General features: G+C 30.7%; 1 protein-coding gene across 3 annotated transcripts in view; it reads left to right on the top strand.

Moving 5' to 3' along the window:
* Positions 1–16,642, top strand: part of LOC141534238 (uncharacterized) — a 144,443-nt gene that overhangs the window by 75,409 nt on the left and 52,392 nt on the right. Inside the window, exon 4 of one of the 3 annotated variants that reach the window (XM_074253458.1) lies at positions 6,038–7,646. The exons of the other annotated variants lie outside the window; for them this stretch is intronic. Within the exon in view, the coding sequence (XP_074109559.1) occupies positions 7,473–7,646 (174 nt within the window). The 5' untranslated portion in view covers positions 6,038–7,472. The remainder of the gene's footprint in view (positions 1–6,037; positions 7,647–16,642) is intronic. 3 annotated transcript variants of the gene reach the window in all.

Raw genomic sequence — 16,642 nt, 5'->3', positions numbered from 1 at the left:
TTAACTACAACTTATAGTGTATTTTGATATGATATTTATCCTTTAATTCTAACTTACGAATGCTTCCAATATTTTTTAAAAATAGTAATAATTATATAGCATATGATAATAACTATATAATTACATTGCTTGGTGCGTATTTGTTGATTCATCATGCACGTTATAAAATGTTACATTTATTGGTTCCACACTCATCGTTAAAAACAGCAATCTTTTCAACAAGATGTCGAACCCTACTATTTGATTATACATTTGTGTGCTATAAAATCAAATTTTATAAATGATAGCTTCTATTCATGTAATTATAGACATCAATGTGATAACTTTATCGTCATGATTTCTTCACCAGCATACTTTTAAAAATGTTTATGCTAACATTTAAAATATTTATAAAAATATTGAGCTGTACGTTTAGTACTTAACTCCAAATGATATCTTCAATGAAATCAACAAAAGTTCAATGAATGTCTCAGAATAATTGGATCAAATACAAATTTTGGAAAAATCAAAATTGTACACCTAATAACGAACATTCGATTTTAAATTAAAAATAAATTGTAATGTTAACTTTTAAAATAAAATATAATTCATTTTAGATGGCAAACGTTCGCAACTTAATCATTTTTCTCAAAAAATGAAAAATTCCATGCATCTTAAATGGGATAGCCACTGGAACGGCCGAAAAATTTGTTTTAGTAATTAATTTCTTGTAAAACGCACCAAGAATTGAATTGAAATTTTCACAGAAGACGTATTAAATAGTCATTAATTGACAAATGAAATGCAAAAATTTTTATAATACTTTCAGTTTGATCTCAACATGAAAATTATTCCCATTCATCAACGGTTTTCTTGGTTGTACTTAATTCAAGTAAAAAATATCCATATCAACAAAACAAAAAACACAAACGTTAATTGGTTCACTCACGCCAATTGGATATCTCGTTGCGGCTGTCAGTAGTTAGCTCGAAATAATTCAAGAGCAGCAGGATTTCTTCGAATAAATTGACATTAATTCCGCAATTTAACCCGTATGCGTTAAGTATCATCGTGAATATCACCCTTCTCGACTTGCCGATATTCTTTGAGATGGGTATTATGAACATTATATAGGGGCAGGATTTTATCTGTAAGGATCGGCCACGCGTCCTGTCTGCCATCTGTTGCTTCTATTGCTTAATGAAAGTATGTGAACGTTAAAGGAATTTTTTTTTGTACCCAACCAATGGTATGTTATTTCTGTCATCCAAAAATATATGTTATAATTTACTCCGAATAAAAAGTGAATTCACGGTACTTAGCTAGATACAAATCATAAATAATTGTATAGAAAAAATAGAATTTAATTAGAGGCTTTATTTCATTAAATTTGAAAGAGACAATCCCCTTTAAGAATCACTTTTCTACCTGAGCATAAATTTGTATAATTAATTAACGGGATTAATATATTTATGTTACCTGATATGCTTTTAAAAGAATGAAATTTATCTTAAGGCCCAACACAAAAATCTGAACTAAAAATTATTATCTTCGATCTAAATAAAAATGCATGAGTTTTATATTGCTGACATATTGGACGCCTACAGTGGATATGGCAAACTGGAAATTTTACTAACATATATGTAACCTGCAGTGAGCACGCATGATAAATAAGAAAGCATGCGCATATGATTGCATCATACATAAGAAGGATTGTAAGTATTTACTTTAAAGAATATATCATTTTTACTGCAGGGTTGTATAATAAAAGTCTTTTTTACTAAATGAATAAAAAAAAAAATATTTATATAAGTATAGACATTAGATTGTGAAAAAAATTCTTTTTTTTTTTTTTTTTTACGAAGTATGAGCCTTTAATTTTGTTATTCATGGGGGTCGAATACAAAGTTTTCATCTTCCAACTAAATAACACAGGGGCACTGTTTTTTGCTTAAGAATTTTTTAATTTGTAAACACATACCTCGAATAATTTTTAAACACTAAGATTTATCTCAAAATAATAAGAACTTTCCTTTGTAGAGCGTTTAATTTTCTAGAAAATTTCTATCTTAATTTCTTTAAATTCTAATTGGAGTAGATTAATATCAAAGCATAAAAATATTTCTTATGTTAATTAGATGAAGAATAAAAAATTTTAATTTGAAACCCATAAATGTTAATTTTAGTACTCAAATTTTATCTGTATTTATTATAGTGGCAATCTAAAGAATCTCATTAAAAATATTTCGTCAAGACCATCCTGTTAAAAATATTTCAAAAGACCTACGTAAAAAATGTAAATATTTTACCTAGTACCTGAAAGTATGCGATTGTATTTATATTTTGATACTCTCCAGTAAAATTTAATTGAAAAATTTTTGAACGAGTAAATCAAAATGAAAACACATTCATTAATCATGTACTTCTCATCAAAAAATCTAATCAAGTAGTTTTAAAAATTAAAAATTTCATGTCAAACTAAATCATTTTTTTCCTAACCCGCGTTATAAGATTTAGTTACACCCACGCAGGATTTAACTACCGGATTAAAAACATGGAAAATGGTTTAGTTGTACGTGTGGATTTTCTTAGTCGTGTAAGCACGATGTATGCTATATTTGTATACCTGTTCCATTTATACTGGAAGAGCGTAGGTATCTATATATACATACACCGTATTATAATAAAACGAGGGTATAAAAGATTTAAGAGTAAAAGATGAAAAAGAGGAAGAGAGATACAAAAGTGGCAGCTGCCCTTTAGTGGCCAAGGCGAGCACGTGTTTCTTTGAGGCAGGTGGTTGCCGTTGTTAAGCAATCGCCTCTACTCCTCCTCGTCGTTGAGATTTGTACAGTACTTTTACCCAAGATCAGGAGACAGGATGATGAAAAAAATAAATTCAATCACTTAGTGAGTGAAAGAAACGGAAAAAACGAGTTGAAAAATAATATAAATAAATATCATGTCGAACTGCCAGTAAAAGTTCAACGACTAGATGGAGATGCTGAAGAAGTAAAGTGTTTATATTATGGCAGAAAAAGAAATACAAAGAAATGTGAGATGGGTGGTAAGATATAAGGTATACGCGCTATGCATTCTGGGGGGTTGGAGGATGAGGATGATAGAAATTACGATGAGCAGGTGATAGCCGGAACCCTTGTGACTGGTTTCATCGAGTAGAAGTACGTTCTAATCTGCAATAAGCTGCCAGAGATCAAGAATCATTTGATAAATCTCGCGTGTGGAATACTAAATTACGATATATGTAGGCACAATATACGTATTAAAATTATTGTCATGATACTTGGGCAGGTGAATTCATTCGTTCACTCAAGCCTACTGTCATTTTTTATTTTCTCGAGATTATATTAATGTTACATTTGTCTGGATAAAAAATTTTGGGATACATATGAAAGATATTTTAATAGTATATACGTGATTGACTTTAACTATCATACATCATATGCATATTATGTATTTTTAAATGCAGTATATATTTTTATTTTAAGGACAGCTATTTTTATTTCCTTCGGTAGATGTTTATATGGAAAATGCTAATTACAATTAATGCCTCGCACACCTGCGACAATGATTTAAATCATTATTCGCATTTATTTGAACGCTTGAAAAATGAAAATATTACTAAATACATGCATTAAGTACTTCATTAATCATAATTATAAAATAATACACACTGATGAGGAAAAGTATTATTATAAAATAAATTTAACGGATCATCTTTTGATAAAAGGCATGACAGAAAATGTACTTATGCTTTGAAAAGACAACTTAAAAAGGTAGTTTTAGCACGATGATTTACTTTTAAGGAGTATGAAAACAACCGAGGAAAAAAATAAAACTGGACGATGAAAAGACTGGTTTCTCATTTCTTCTTTTGATAAATCAGATCCATGAACTAATCTTTCTCGGTTCAAGCGCACCAGCAACAGTTGGTGATGAGGAAACATCTGTCGGTTGCCGGCGCATGCGTATGCTTATATACAGGTAAACCCTGCATTACAGGGATTCTCAATTCTCCGTTTTATTTGATATTGAAAAATATACTTTATTTCTTCTTTACATTTTTAAGAATATTGTCATATTTCGCATGCATTTTTATTCAAAAGTCTATTTAGTTACATTACGGCTGCACAGTTCCTTCTGATCTAAAACTAGCTGGATCTGTTCTGATGATAGGACAGATGATTACAATAAATTATCCCGAATGGCACGTGAGTAACATAAAATCTAGTCACGTGTCTGAAGACATTTCAAGTAAAGTGCTTTTAACGATGCGATTATTATTTTTTTCTAGACATTCTTGTGCACTTTTTTATTGTTGTATTATTTAATCTTTATTATTATTTGTCATTCCTTGTAAATAACTTGATAAACTTGTTCATATCATGTCAAGATCTTGCACTTAAATACTCAACGTAACTGTGTTTTATTGAATAAAACAATTCTTCTGTTTATTTCTAGTTAATCCATAAATCTTAATCATACACAAAAACTGTTAAATAATTATGATTACATAAATGTTGCGTGCAAAGGTTGAATTGTTGATTTAAATCATAAATGTTGCAGGTGACTCAGAGTCAACTCAAAATTAAACATGAATATACATATAGGAGTTATATCAATTGTAGGGAGTGGTATAGACGCATAGAGTGTACCGACCCCTCGGTATTTTCATTTATCATGTAAATGAACTTCCATTACCTGAACATTGTATTACTCATTCGTAACAATTGGCCAACTGTTCTCAATACTTTTTTTCATTTCTAAATTTTACCTTTTCATTTCACACAATAACGTCCAAAACTATTTTGTGGTCGCATGCCAAAGAAACTAAATTACTGCCAGTGTTCTATTAAGACTTCTTTGTAGCAAATTTCGTTGTTTACCTTATAATTTTATTTTCAAAAAATTTCAATATGTAGTACAATAACTGCTACAAAGTAATAATTTAAAAGTAAGAACAAGAACATTTTATTTTTTTTTTTTCTTGGTTTTATTACGAACAACCGTTACGCGTGTAGAAAAAACAAATAACAACTAACAAGCAAGAATAAAAAAACTTGAAGGACAAAATTATGCTTATTATCAATCAGAGAAAGGTAATTGCGAATGACATAAATGAATAAAAGTATACACTACTTATCCTTGATGATGTTTTTTCAAAACATTTGTTTTCAGAGAGATGTTGTCTTATATCACCATTATGAAAACAGGTTATAAAAAAATGACAATTGAGTCATTTGGAGGATTAACGTTGCTTGGATTAACATATTTAAGTTAAAAGATTCATCATTTAAATATATATACAAAAGCATTAGCATCAAATTTTGCTACACTTGTCATTGAACTGATTTTGATAGAAGTTAAATGAATTAATAACTTAAATTAGCCATGAAGGATATTTTGCAAGTTATGGTCCGCACGAATAAATATATATGTGAAGAATACATAAATCAATATGTACGGTTTATACATAAACATTTTGATGTAATTTTTTGTGCTAAAATGATTTATATGCTAACATTTATCGGCTATCTCATTACAGTAACTGCAGCAAGCTTAGATTAGTTAGTTTTTTTTTTTTTTTTTTTTTTTTTTTTTTTTTTTATATTGTTGTATTTCTTATTATTTTAAGTGATCAGTCAGATATTTTTTTTTATACATATATCTTCTATATACAACTAGAAACTTTTATTAATACAGAAAATAAACTTTTTTCTAAGAAGATAAATTTAAAAATATTTAACTCATAACATTAAGTGTGTTATGAAATAGGGCAGCTAATTAATGTTTGCATGTGTGTTTACATATATTTAAGCAGATAATTAAATGTTAGCAATGTATAGAAACAGCTTGTTATTATAATAATGATTCTTCTTTAATTAATTTGTTACATTTTAAATTGTAATGAAAATTTATTTTAGAACAAATCAAAAGGTGCCAATTATATCACACATGTATGCCACATGTGTAATATATGTTGGCATTTATGCATATATTTCAATATTTATCTGAAAAATATATTATATATTTTTAGTGCATGCATCTTATATTTTTCCACGTGAATGAATTTCAAAATTCATCAAGCGACTCATGTAAACATTGAACAGCAAAATATGAATATAAAACGATGCAATTCAAGCATAATTCTGGTTTTGGATGCTGTAACAGGTAGCAATATTTTGAGAAACACTGTATAACTGTGCCGAGAGGCACGCGACCAGGTCGTACAGCGAAGTAAAGCCGGCTGCCGGGTGTTGTTTAAACCAACGTAGTGGGGCTCCTTCGACCGCTATAACTGAGGTTTTATGCCTTCAGTCGACTCTCGACACTCAATGCGTCGAGTCTAAGATTTCATTAATTCAAAATCTTATCATATTGTTTACCACTTATAACATTCAACCTGTCAATCGTTCGAAGACAACAGATGGATCAGATCTATTTAAAATTTTGAATCAAAGGGTAGCCGGACGCTCGACGCGACAGGGTGTGGAGTGCCGTCCTCAAAACATCAACAGACCGTGAAGAGAAGAGACTTTGCTGTCTGTCGGTGCAGTGATTGTCAAGGGTCAAAGACTGAGATCATGGAAAGTTTGCATTGAGTATCGATTAAGTTATTAAAAGAACGTGTGATTAACAGCCACAACGATTGGTGATATTGATTGACGTTCGTTATAATAAATATCAAGCGGAAGTGCGGATTGATAATCAGTATTCTTCCATACCTGATTATTATTCAAGTGACACAAATATAGGATACAGTCTTGATGTGTAGCCCATGAGAGGATCAAAAGACTGATCAACTGGGTCGATAACTCTTCACATAATAATCTCACATTAGTGGGTTTCGTCAAGCTTATATGATTAAGGACTCTTATCTCGTGATACCGAACTAAAAGACTCAAAGATTTGAATATTTAATTTATTGGTGATAATCTCGTGAAACAGTGTCAAGATAAGTGAAAAAGGTCGAGTTGTTTAGAGAATTTACGTCAACAAAAAAGTAACTATAACCATTTTAGATAAATACTAGGGTGAGTGAAGTAATGAAAGAAGGAAGATTAAAAGATTGAAATAAACAGATGCAGGAATTTGCGACTGGCGCCAAGGTGGTCGCTCATAGGAAAAGTAAACGAGTAGAAAGAACTCAAGTAAAAGAGCGCCAACAAACGCACCAAGATAAATAAAAATAAAGAGTTGATAGCATATCCCGTTGGTGAAACGGCCTGGAGTTCGAGCAACTCGAGCGAAACGTGTTGCAATCCAATGAATTCAAGTCACCGTAAAGATTATTTTTAACCACTGTCTCCCGACCCATTTTATTTTTATTTCTGTGATTTTAACCAGACCGCTAAAGACTCATTTTACCAACTACTTTATTAAAGATCTGTTTGAGATGCTCTATGATGTGTCGACGAATCACGTATCATAGTCAGACGAATTAATTAAATTCCTCAACAATTTGGTGAACAATGCTTTGCGGTTCATTTAGGAAGAAAAAAAACTCTGAAGATGGATATCAACTAGTTAGATCCAACATTAAACCGATAGTACAATCTAGATGTGAAAATTCTAGAAATAAGATCGAGGATTCAAAGAAAATTCCCAAAAGCTCGAGATCGCTGCTGCCTCAATTTTCACGTACGGTAAGAAAAAAAAATTTGTTTTTTTAAAGGTTTTATTAGTCTAACAAACAGTATCTCTGCTACTTAAAATTTTTTGGGCTTGAAATAAAACAAAACCATTTCTCGACTCGAGGGACCGCTCTTGTTTTTGTCTTGCCGGCTTTATTTAAGTCCAAAGTCTAAATCCGGCGCCGAGGCGCCCACGAGCCCGTGCGGCGTACATGTAGTAACTTAGGATTATTCACAGAAGCGACGAGAAACTGAGCAAAAGGTAACCGAGGAAAAAAAGCAATAGCTGTTTTGCTTTGCTTCTGTGTTGTTGCAAACCGCGGGTGTTTCGCCTTATATGGTCCCTTTTATGGAATGTATTCAACTTCCATTAGAAACTCTTTGTAATGCCTCCACTTTTATTTATTGTTGTTCCTATGACTTTGTGCATCTCTTTTTATTTCTTATACTTTTTGGTTCTGGAACGGTTTTTTTCTTCTATTTATATAACTTTGCCTTTGTTTTGGTCTGTAAAAAATATTTTGCAGCGGTTGATAACTTAGAAATCTGATCACGCTGGAAATTAATGTTGTGCTCAGCTTCCATTTAGAAAAGATCATTATATATTGAACAAAAGTTGGTAAAATATTTAACGAGTACAAATTTTGTCGCAAAAAAAGAATCAAGTATTGATATAGAGAATTAAAGTAATGAAAAAAAATTTAAAAAGTTTTAGGTAGATAAAAATATAACAGAAATATAAAAAAAGAACCGAGAGCATAACGAGGGCAATCTTTATGGTGCCTCAGGCCAAATACAGAAAACACTGTTCGTGATGATTTTACCGGGACGAAATTTGGCCGCGTTCGGAGTTAGAGTGGTGTGTGCCAAAAGTGTGAGAATGATAATAATAATATTATTATTAATAATAATAATAATAATAATAATAATAATAATAATAATAATAATAATAATGAATGAAAGAAAAGAGGATAAAAATAAAAGGCATAGAGAAATAAAGCAGTTCAACCGGAAGATAAGCACATCTTTTCTCGAATGGCTGAAATTTGTCTTTTTTTTTTTTTATTTGCTTCTTCATTTAAAAATTCAATTTGTTTTTTACTATTTTCATATCTTTTATATGCAATATTTGATTTTTTTGTTTTACACTTCCCATTTCATTCCAGTGACTCTGTGATGCACTCTTTTCATTGCAAATACCTGGGTGCATCTCACCGCAAAATCGTGCGACCACATATATAAATTACATTTTTTTCGCCATTGTGGTTCCTTGTGGCTTTGGTTGTTTTACAAGCTTGGAAATTTTATTTCTTTGACAAGTTTGATTATTTTCTACATCATTCCAGAATCATGATGATCTTAATTCATAATAAATTACCTCTGAAGTGTATAAAATCTAACAAAACCACATCGGGTGTCATTGAACCCTAAATGGTGTTAATTTATTTCTTATTAAATCCATTGGTATACTTTGCGTTATTGTCCCAAAACGAGCGATAACTTCACTTATAAATAGATATATTTGTTAAGAGTTCACGAGAGGAACAGGACATACTAGCATTGATGTGTTATTCTCAACTACAGAAATAACAGTATTGTTAATATAATATCATATATATGTGGTAGAATATTTCTCACTGTTCTCGCCACGTGCAGGCAAAGATAATTCATTACACGAGATAGAGATCGCGGGTGAGCTGCTTTCGCAATTTCGTTTTCCGGTCATAGCAATTTGTTTCAATCGTGCGTGGTATATTATTGTCTCTCCCTTATATACTCCACATTATTATTTTTTCTTTTTTTTTTCTCTATCTTTACTTTATTACAGCAACGAGTAGATAACAAGAACAAGAGACTCGATTTGTTCTCACAACTCGAGTAACCCGGCGCCAGAAGCGGTATGCCTTCTAATTATCGTCAATGAGCGATATTAGAGTAACTAACAAGCAACATCGGCTGCTCAATACAAAGTCGTCAGCTGAAAATGCTTTTTTTTTATCACCACCACTGTGAATTACTTTTTACTTATAATTGCGTATAAAATATATGCACACAGTAAAAAATATTATCTATTTGCGCAAATACGGTCTGTGTTAAAAATATTTTGTGTTAAATTTCAACACTAATTTTGAGTGGACCGTATTTAACCCAGAAATTGTTTTAATTTTACACAATGTTTTTTACAATGCACTAGCAGTATTTTGATTGTTACATCACTTGTAAAATGTAAATACCAACCATTATATTTCTCAAATGTTTTTTTTTACGACTGGATAAATTTTGATTCTGTACCAATCTTAAAATTTAAAAATCATGTTAAGACTTATGTAATACTTCATTAACGAGAAATATGAAAAAAATGTAAAAAATTTTATAAATAGTAAAAACACTTTATTTAAAAAATGCAGCGCCATCTATTAACAATACATTTAACGACGTTAAAAGGTTATCGAAGATCCTATCAATTAACAGTATGCTTAACTAACATGATAGATTTTGGATTGTTTATATATTTTACGCGAATGTGTAATTTATCACGCAAATCAATCAAATAAACTCGAGACATTTTTTATTAATGTGATATAAATTTTTGTTCCCAATCCAACGTATAATATATATTATGTAACTGAAAAAATGGGGCTTTCGACTACGAGTGAGTTGGCATAACGAGTGAAACGAGTGTACCAACACACGAGTCCTGAAAACTTAATCTACTTAAATCATAGACAAATAAATGTAATTAACTAACACATTATCATTACATTTCGCACAATGTCTTAATCAAAAAACGAATGATCGTATTATAATGTGGAAGTGATCATTATTATATGATCACGATATTGTACAAAATATTCGCACGGGTTTGCTAGTACCATATAATATTAATACCAAATCGGATCAGATAAATATATGCCGTGAATTTATTTAGTGAATTGTTTATATACTTATAGATATTTCCATTAAATTTGCATCAGACATTCTTCATTCTATTTTATTTTTAACGATAAATATAACCATTGTTTGATCATTGTTGTAGTTGTCGAGAACAAAGTATGTAAGCTCATTTTAGTAGCTCATCTTTATCCAGCGAGGATCCCTGTGATGTTTATTTTTATACACTTTTTATCTCGCTGCTGGCTCTTGTCCGATCGTTTTCAGCGACAAAGTGAATCGAAAGGGGAACTGTTGCTTTCGGCGTGCAATTCGTTTTGTCGGTAGTGTAGTTTCGGGTGTATAATGTATATAGTGGATATGTGGCAAGCGGACAAAGATATGAACAAAATATAATATGACCATATAGAGAGATAAAGGAGAGAATTCTGAAGAACTTTAAGAATATTCCACGAGCTTAACTATGTGAAATTTCTCAAGGAATTTAGTTTTTATTTATCATCTAAACTAACTGTTTTAGATGTGATATGTAATAAGTACATGTGCACAATGTACAATACATGCTTTTCTTGGTAATATAATCTATAAATAACTGAGTCTTAGGTCTTAGTGTCTTGGTCGTTCGTCGTTCACAGAGAGATGCAAATCTTAACTTTTAACCCTGTGGGCGCTTAGTTCTGGTAAACGTTTAACAACCATCTACGATGGAGTTTCGAGGTCAAGATGACTTGCCATGACCTCATAGGTGAAGTAACGCATTAGTTCGAACGGGTACAATAATATCCTTTTTTTGTCTCTATTCATTCCACACCACACCAGTTTGTATGTATATATTTGCTATCACCCATAATGTTAAATTCAAAAGACTAATACTACTTTCTCTTTACTTATAATTAAAACAACCCAAAAAAACATTATACATAGATTGAATAGAAGCATTCAATATTGTATAAATTGTAAATCACGTACAATGAAAAAATTTTAATTTTAATTTTTATATTTGACATTGGTAAATTTTAGAGTTTGAAATGTTCTTTGTGTTTGTTATTTTTAAATCATTTGCAATAAAAGTAATTGCTGGTAATTTTTCTTACAAATATAGTATTATAGTATGTTAGTTGGATAGAATAGAGTAACAAGATAGAAAAGCGTGGGGTATTACGAACATTATATTACAGTCTTGCTATAGGGCATAAAATAAGTTTGTTGTATTACGCCCACCCACATTTTACTTTACTTGTACACTGTACGTTCGTTACGACACGTAAACTTGCCTCCAGTATGACAGGGCCAAGATACCCGTTAGGATTTAAATGATAAATCATCCCCTTTACACTTTTTAACCAAGCTATTTTCTCATTTTTGTATTATTATTATTATTATTATTAAATTTTTTAATAAAACGAGACTATGATCATCATTTGATCCATAATTATTAAATTATCTTTTTGACGATCTCATTAGTTGTGTTATCTCATAATTACGACTGTATTCTTCGTTTAAAATAATAGCATAATTAAACACAAATGGATACTCAAGTTTTTTTTTTAATTAATTAGGTTTCATTGTACTTATAAACTTTATTAATGTAATCAGCGGAAGTTAAATTGATATGCATGAAATAATGTATAATAATAATAATAATAATAATAATAATAATAATAATAATAATAATAATAATAATAATAATAATAATAATAACAGTAATTTTATTAATGTTTTCATTTGAAGGGTGAGCTGATTCAAAATTCAAACAAATGTGACATTGTAACATAACATAACTGACTGCGCTTAATCAATACATAAAAAGTGATAGCAATCGTGAACATCCGTTTAAATTTTATGCTTTAACTTTGTCTTATTTTATTGAAAAAAAAAAACTAGGATGAGAGAGTAGTTGTTATTTAATCTACTATACTGTTGCATTGGAGGTTGGATCAAAAAATTGCACACCGACGTACAAGGAATTAGCATATTTCCAAGTATCTTAGATTATGGTGGTAGGTTCTTTTGATTGGCACGTCGCGTGGGTTAGGCTCTACTTCGTGCTCAATAATCCGTAAACATAGGGTTACGTTTTTTTGGTGTTAAGAATTAGGTATACGAAACCATAATTCTTTAGTTTACTGAGCACTATTTCAACCTCCCTATGACGACTCATATTCGTGAATGATTCATCGCTAGGGCGAGTAATATTATATAATTTTATTATATTCATTTTTATAAAAAGTATCTACAATACAAAAGCTTTGAAAAATTAATTAGTCTTCCTGTAGATATAAAATTTTATCAACTGAAAGCATTGTACTTTCGTATTTTCGTTTATTAAAAAATACAAAAGGAAAATTTTCACTTACATTAACAATAAATGAATTATTAGTCTAATCAAAGACAATTTTTGTCGGCACATAAACTTTCTAAACAAAATAAAAATCCACGGAATTTATCTTTATATTGTCTCGATTTGTCTGCACCAGAGTTAATATTTCTTTCTACTTCTGTACATTAAACTTTATATGTACGCTAACCTATCATTTTGGCGGTATATATAAATTTATACCACATAAACAACTGAAATACTTTCTATCATACTATAAAGACATTTTATTGTGGATCATAAACTATTATTTAGTGATTCATTGATTGAAAGAAAAAAACGGTAATAAAACCGTCTGCAATATCAAACAAAATAAATTTAAGAAATGAACGTTTTCTATGAGTCATTAGTAGACCACTACACAATACCTGTATAGTACTAATAATCAAAATAGATATATGTGTATTTTGATTGGTAGAATTTCATTAAATTGTTTAAATCCTTAAGAAAAAATTCATGCATTGTACTTTGCACCATGTAAAATCAACAAGATTGAAGAAAACATCAAAAGTGTTCTTCAATTGATTCGTTCAATCTAAGTGGATATTTTATCTGTTAAATATATATTTTCATTTCTTTACGTATTAATTATGTATGCTCCTACAAATTGAATGACTTTATTCTTGATCGTAAGTTCTATAGAATGTAAAGCTGAATTAACAATTTCTTACAACAGAATCAAAATTTTTATTCTTGATCAAATTTATTTTTTAAATACACAGAAAAAAAAATCTCTTGATTGGAGAACAAAATTCTTGGCTCAAGAAAATTTTCGGGTGTCTGAAGGAAGACCGAAGTTGTGATGGCCGAAGTAAAAATTTTTCTTGAAATTCTATTCTTGGTGGAAATAATTTTTTCTTAATTCAAATTATCGTAAATACTTGATACAATAAATTTTTATATTTGATCAAGATTTTTAGATACTTTAGGGAAGCAGCGCCACCTACTTCAGCTGAGAAAAAAATTTTCTTACCTCGAGAAAATTTTTCTCTTGAATATTTGATGCCTATTTTATATTATTTTAGCGGACAATTATATATATTGAATGAAAAAAAATGATTCAATATTATTTGATCTCCCATTTGACATGTTAGTCAATAAAAATATTAATGAAAATTTACTATCAAGATATTTAATTTTTTGAAGCAAGAGAGAAATTTTCTCAAGGCAAGAAAATTTACTTCTATCAAGAACATAATTTTTTGGAGCAAGAGGCTGAATTTTCTCAAAACACGAAAATTTTCTTGACTTAAATAAATTTTCTTGGATCAAGATACGTATTTCTTAAAGCAAAAGAATTAATTTGTTGGAATAAGTGAAATTTCTTGTGTCAAAAAAAATTTTTTTTTCGCTCAAGAAAATAATTAGGAAGAAAAATATTTTCTTGGCTCAAGTGAACTTTTTTTTTATGTGTACGTACTATAGAGCTTTTTTTGTAAAAGACGTTAATAGTTCAGCAATTGACCAGCGAAAATATAAGGGTATTAAACTTTTTGTCACATTGAATTACGCTCAATAGTTCCTACGATCACCGCGCAATCTTTCATAACTAGCCACTCACTTCCGGTCCGATAAACTCTGTGAACTAGTTACCTAGTCGTCCGACAAATCTAGCTACCAAGTCGTAGTATTAAATTACATACAGACATTTATTATCCTGTAAGATTTTTTATAATTTCTCAAAAAATGTTTACTCCCTTGTCCTTCTCCCTCTCCTTTTCCTCCTATTGTGTAACGTGGATGAAAATATCCTCTTCAGACGTTGATAATGTATTTTCCGTGGACTGATCGACCAGGGACATCGCCCTCGTTCAACAAAAGGGAAATCAATTAACTCACCCACGCATATAAATCTCCGTAATTGTGTGTACATATGTGAATCTGCGAATGTGAGTATGTATGTGTATGTATGCGCAATGACAGTAGAGTAAAAGCATGCATGATATTGACGTGTGTGTAAATGTGTAGACTAGACTGCTGGTGGTTCATGTACAGTCACACATCAGTCGTAACAAATACTACACGCTGTAGCATATTCTGAGTGAGTTGGACGAGGTATAAGCCGCGTAGGTTGCCAAGGGCAACCAACCTATGCACCATCTCTTTCTCACCTCTCTTCTCTCTTCTGCTCTACTATTTTCCTTTCTCCTGTCCTTGCATTCAATCCTACCCCTGAATCCTGTATAGTATTCTCTCTCATCCCGGCCTTCCATCAGCCCCCCTTGCTGCTGCTCTTGCTGTTGCTGCTGCTGCTGCTGTTGCCTCTTAACGAGAGAACCAGTGACAGATAAAGCGAGAAAGAGAGAAAGAATCAGGGATGTATCACCGAGTATTTCATTAGAGGCAGCCATCCATGAACCCGAAATATCGTCGGCGCCATTTACTAACCCTTTACATAGCTTGTTATCCTCTTTTTACTCTTTTTTTCGCTATTCTTGACTCATACTTGCTCACTTAATTTACTCATAACTCATTCGGTTTAACTTATCAAAATACACATCCAACGTCTGACTAAATTTATCATTTCTATTTGTAACGGAATATCGACCCCTTTTAAATAATATATTTCAGTTTTTATTTCTGTACATACTTTTTTGTCTGCTTCACCATGTACACATCAAATTTTTATTTCTCAATAAGCATCAGATATCAGAAGCAGAGTAACATGATAGTAATATAATTAAATTTTGTCGGCCTTTAATCAGTTTTTTTACTACAATAAAATTACTTATTTTTTGTTCAAAAATCAATTAAATTTTATCATTTTTTAAAAATTAAACGCATAGGAGAAAAGAACAGTTGAAATATTACATTTTTTGTAATCAAAAAGAGAAGTTTTGAGGGAAAAATCATAGTTTAAAATAACATTTTTATAAAATATAATTCTTTTTAAAGTTTTGATTGCAAATTTTCTTCATCCAAACTTTGTTAAAATCCAATATTCATTTGTATTGATTGTCACTAGTCAAAAAGAGTTTTTCTTACTAAGAAAGACTACATATTGAATGCTAAAATCATATTTTCAAATCTCAATCAATATCTTACTATAAAACAAAAATTACAATATTCTTTAATATTATATCACGTACTTATTAAATAATGTAACAATGATTTTTTCACCATATTAGATTGCATATTTTGAAAAAATCATTATAATTCAATAAACCAAAAAGAAAAATGTTAATTTAATCACTTGGACAATTACCAAACAGATAAAATATTAATTAGGAACATAATAATTTCCAAGTAGAACTTATACAACAGTACTTAGTTGATTTGGACTAGATTACTCATCGATAATCCATCAGGACCACCGTCCAGAATCCCTCTGCCTTATTTTTTAGCGTGCACCCCCACATTGGCATCTCTCATTCGAAGACTCAGGACTCCCCTTGATACACGTCTAACGTTTACATCATTTTCACAGACGTAGACAACGACAAGTATAATACTATCGGGGAATCCTTATATTTTCTTGCTCCCCGAGTCTGGAAGGATCGTCCCTGAACCCGGTGACTGTCAGCCAGTGGTAGGAGCTTAAACTCGGTTAAAGTGGGGGAAAAAATAAGGAAAGAAGTTATTCTGAAGAGAAAGACTAAACAAGACAAGTACAGGAACCAGTACGGTTAGTAAGTTGCGTGAAAAGGATAAAAAGTAAAAAATACAGAGAGCCAAAAATTAAAGGGAGAAAAAGAAGGAGGACTCACACGCCCCCGCTGTTTCTGTCTCCCTCGTTCTT

This window comes from Cotesia typhae, unplaced genomic scaffold (genome assembly GCF_013202065.1).
Source record: "Cotesia typhae breed Kobodo isofemale line unplaced genomic scaffold, CoteBio_Ctyphae scaffold_13, whole genome shotgun sequence".
In the NCBI taxonomy this organism is placed as follows: Eukaryota; Metazoa; Arthropoda; class Insecta; order Hymenoptera; family Braconidae; genus Cotesia; species Cotesia typhae.
Note: the sequence above shows the minus strand (reverse complement) of the source record. Positions and strands in the feature narration are given on the sequence as shown.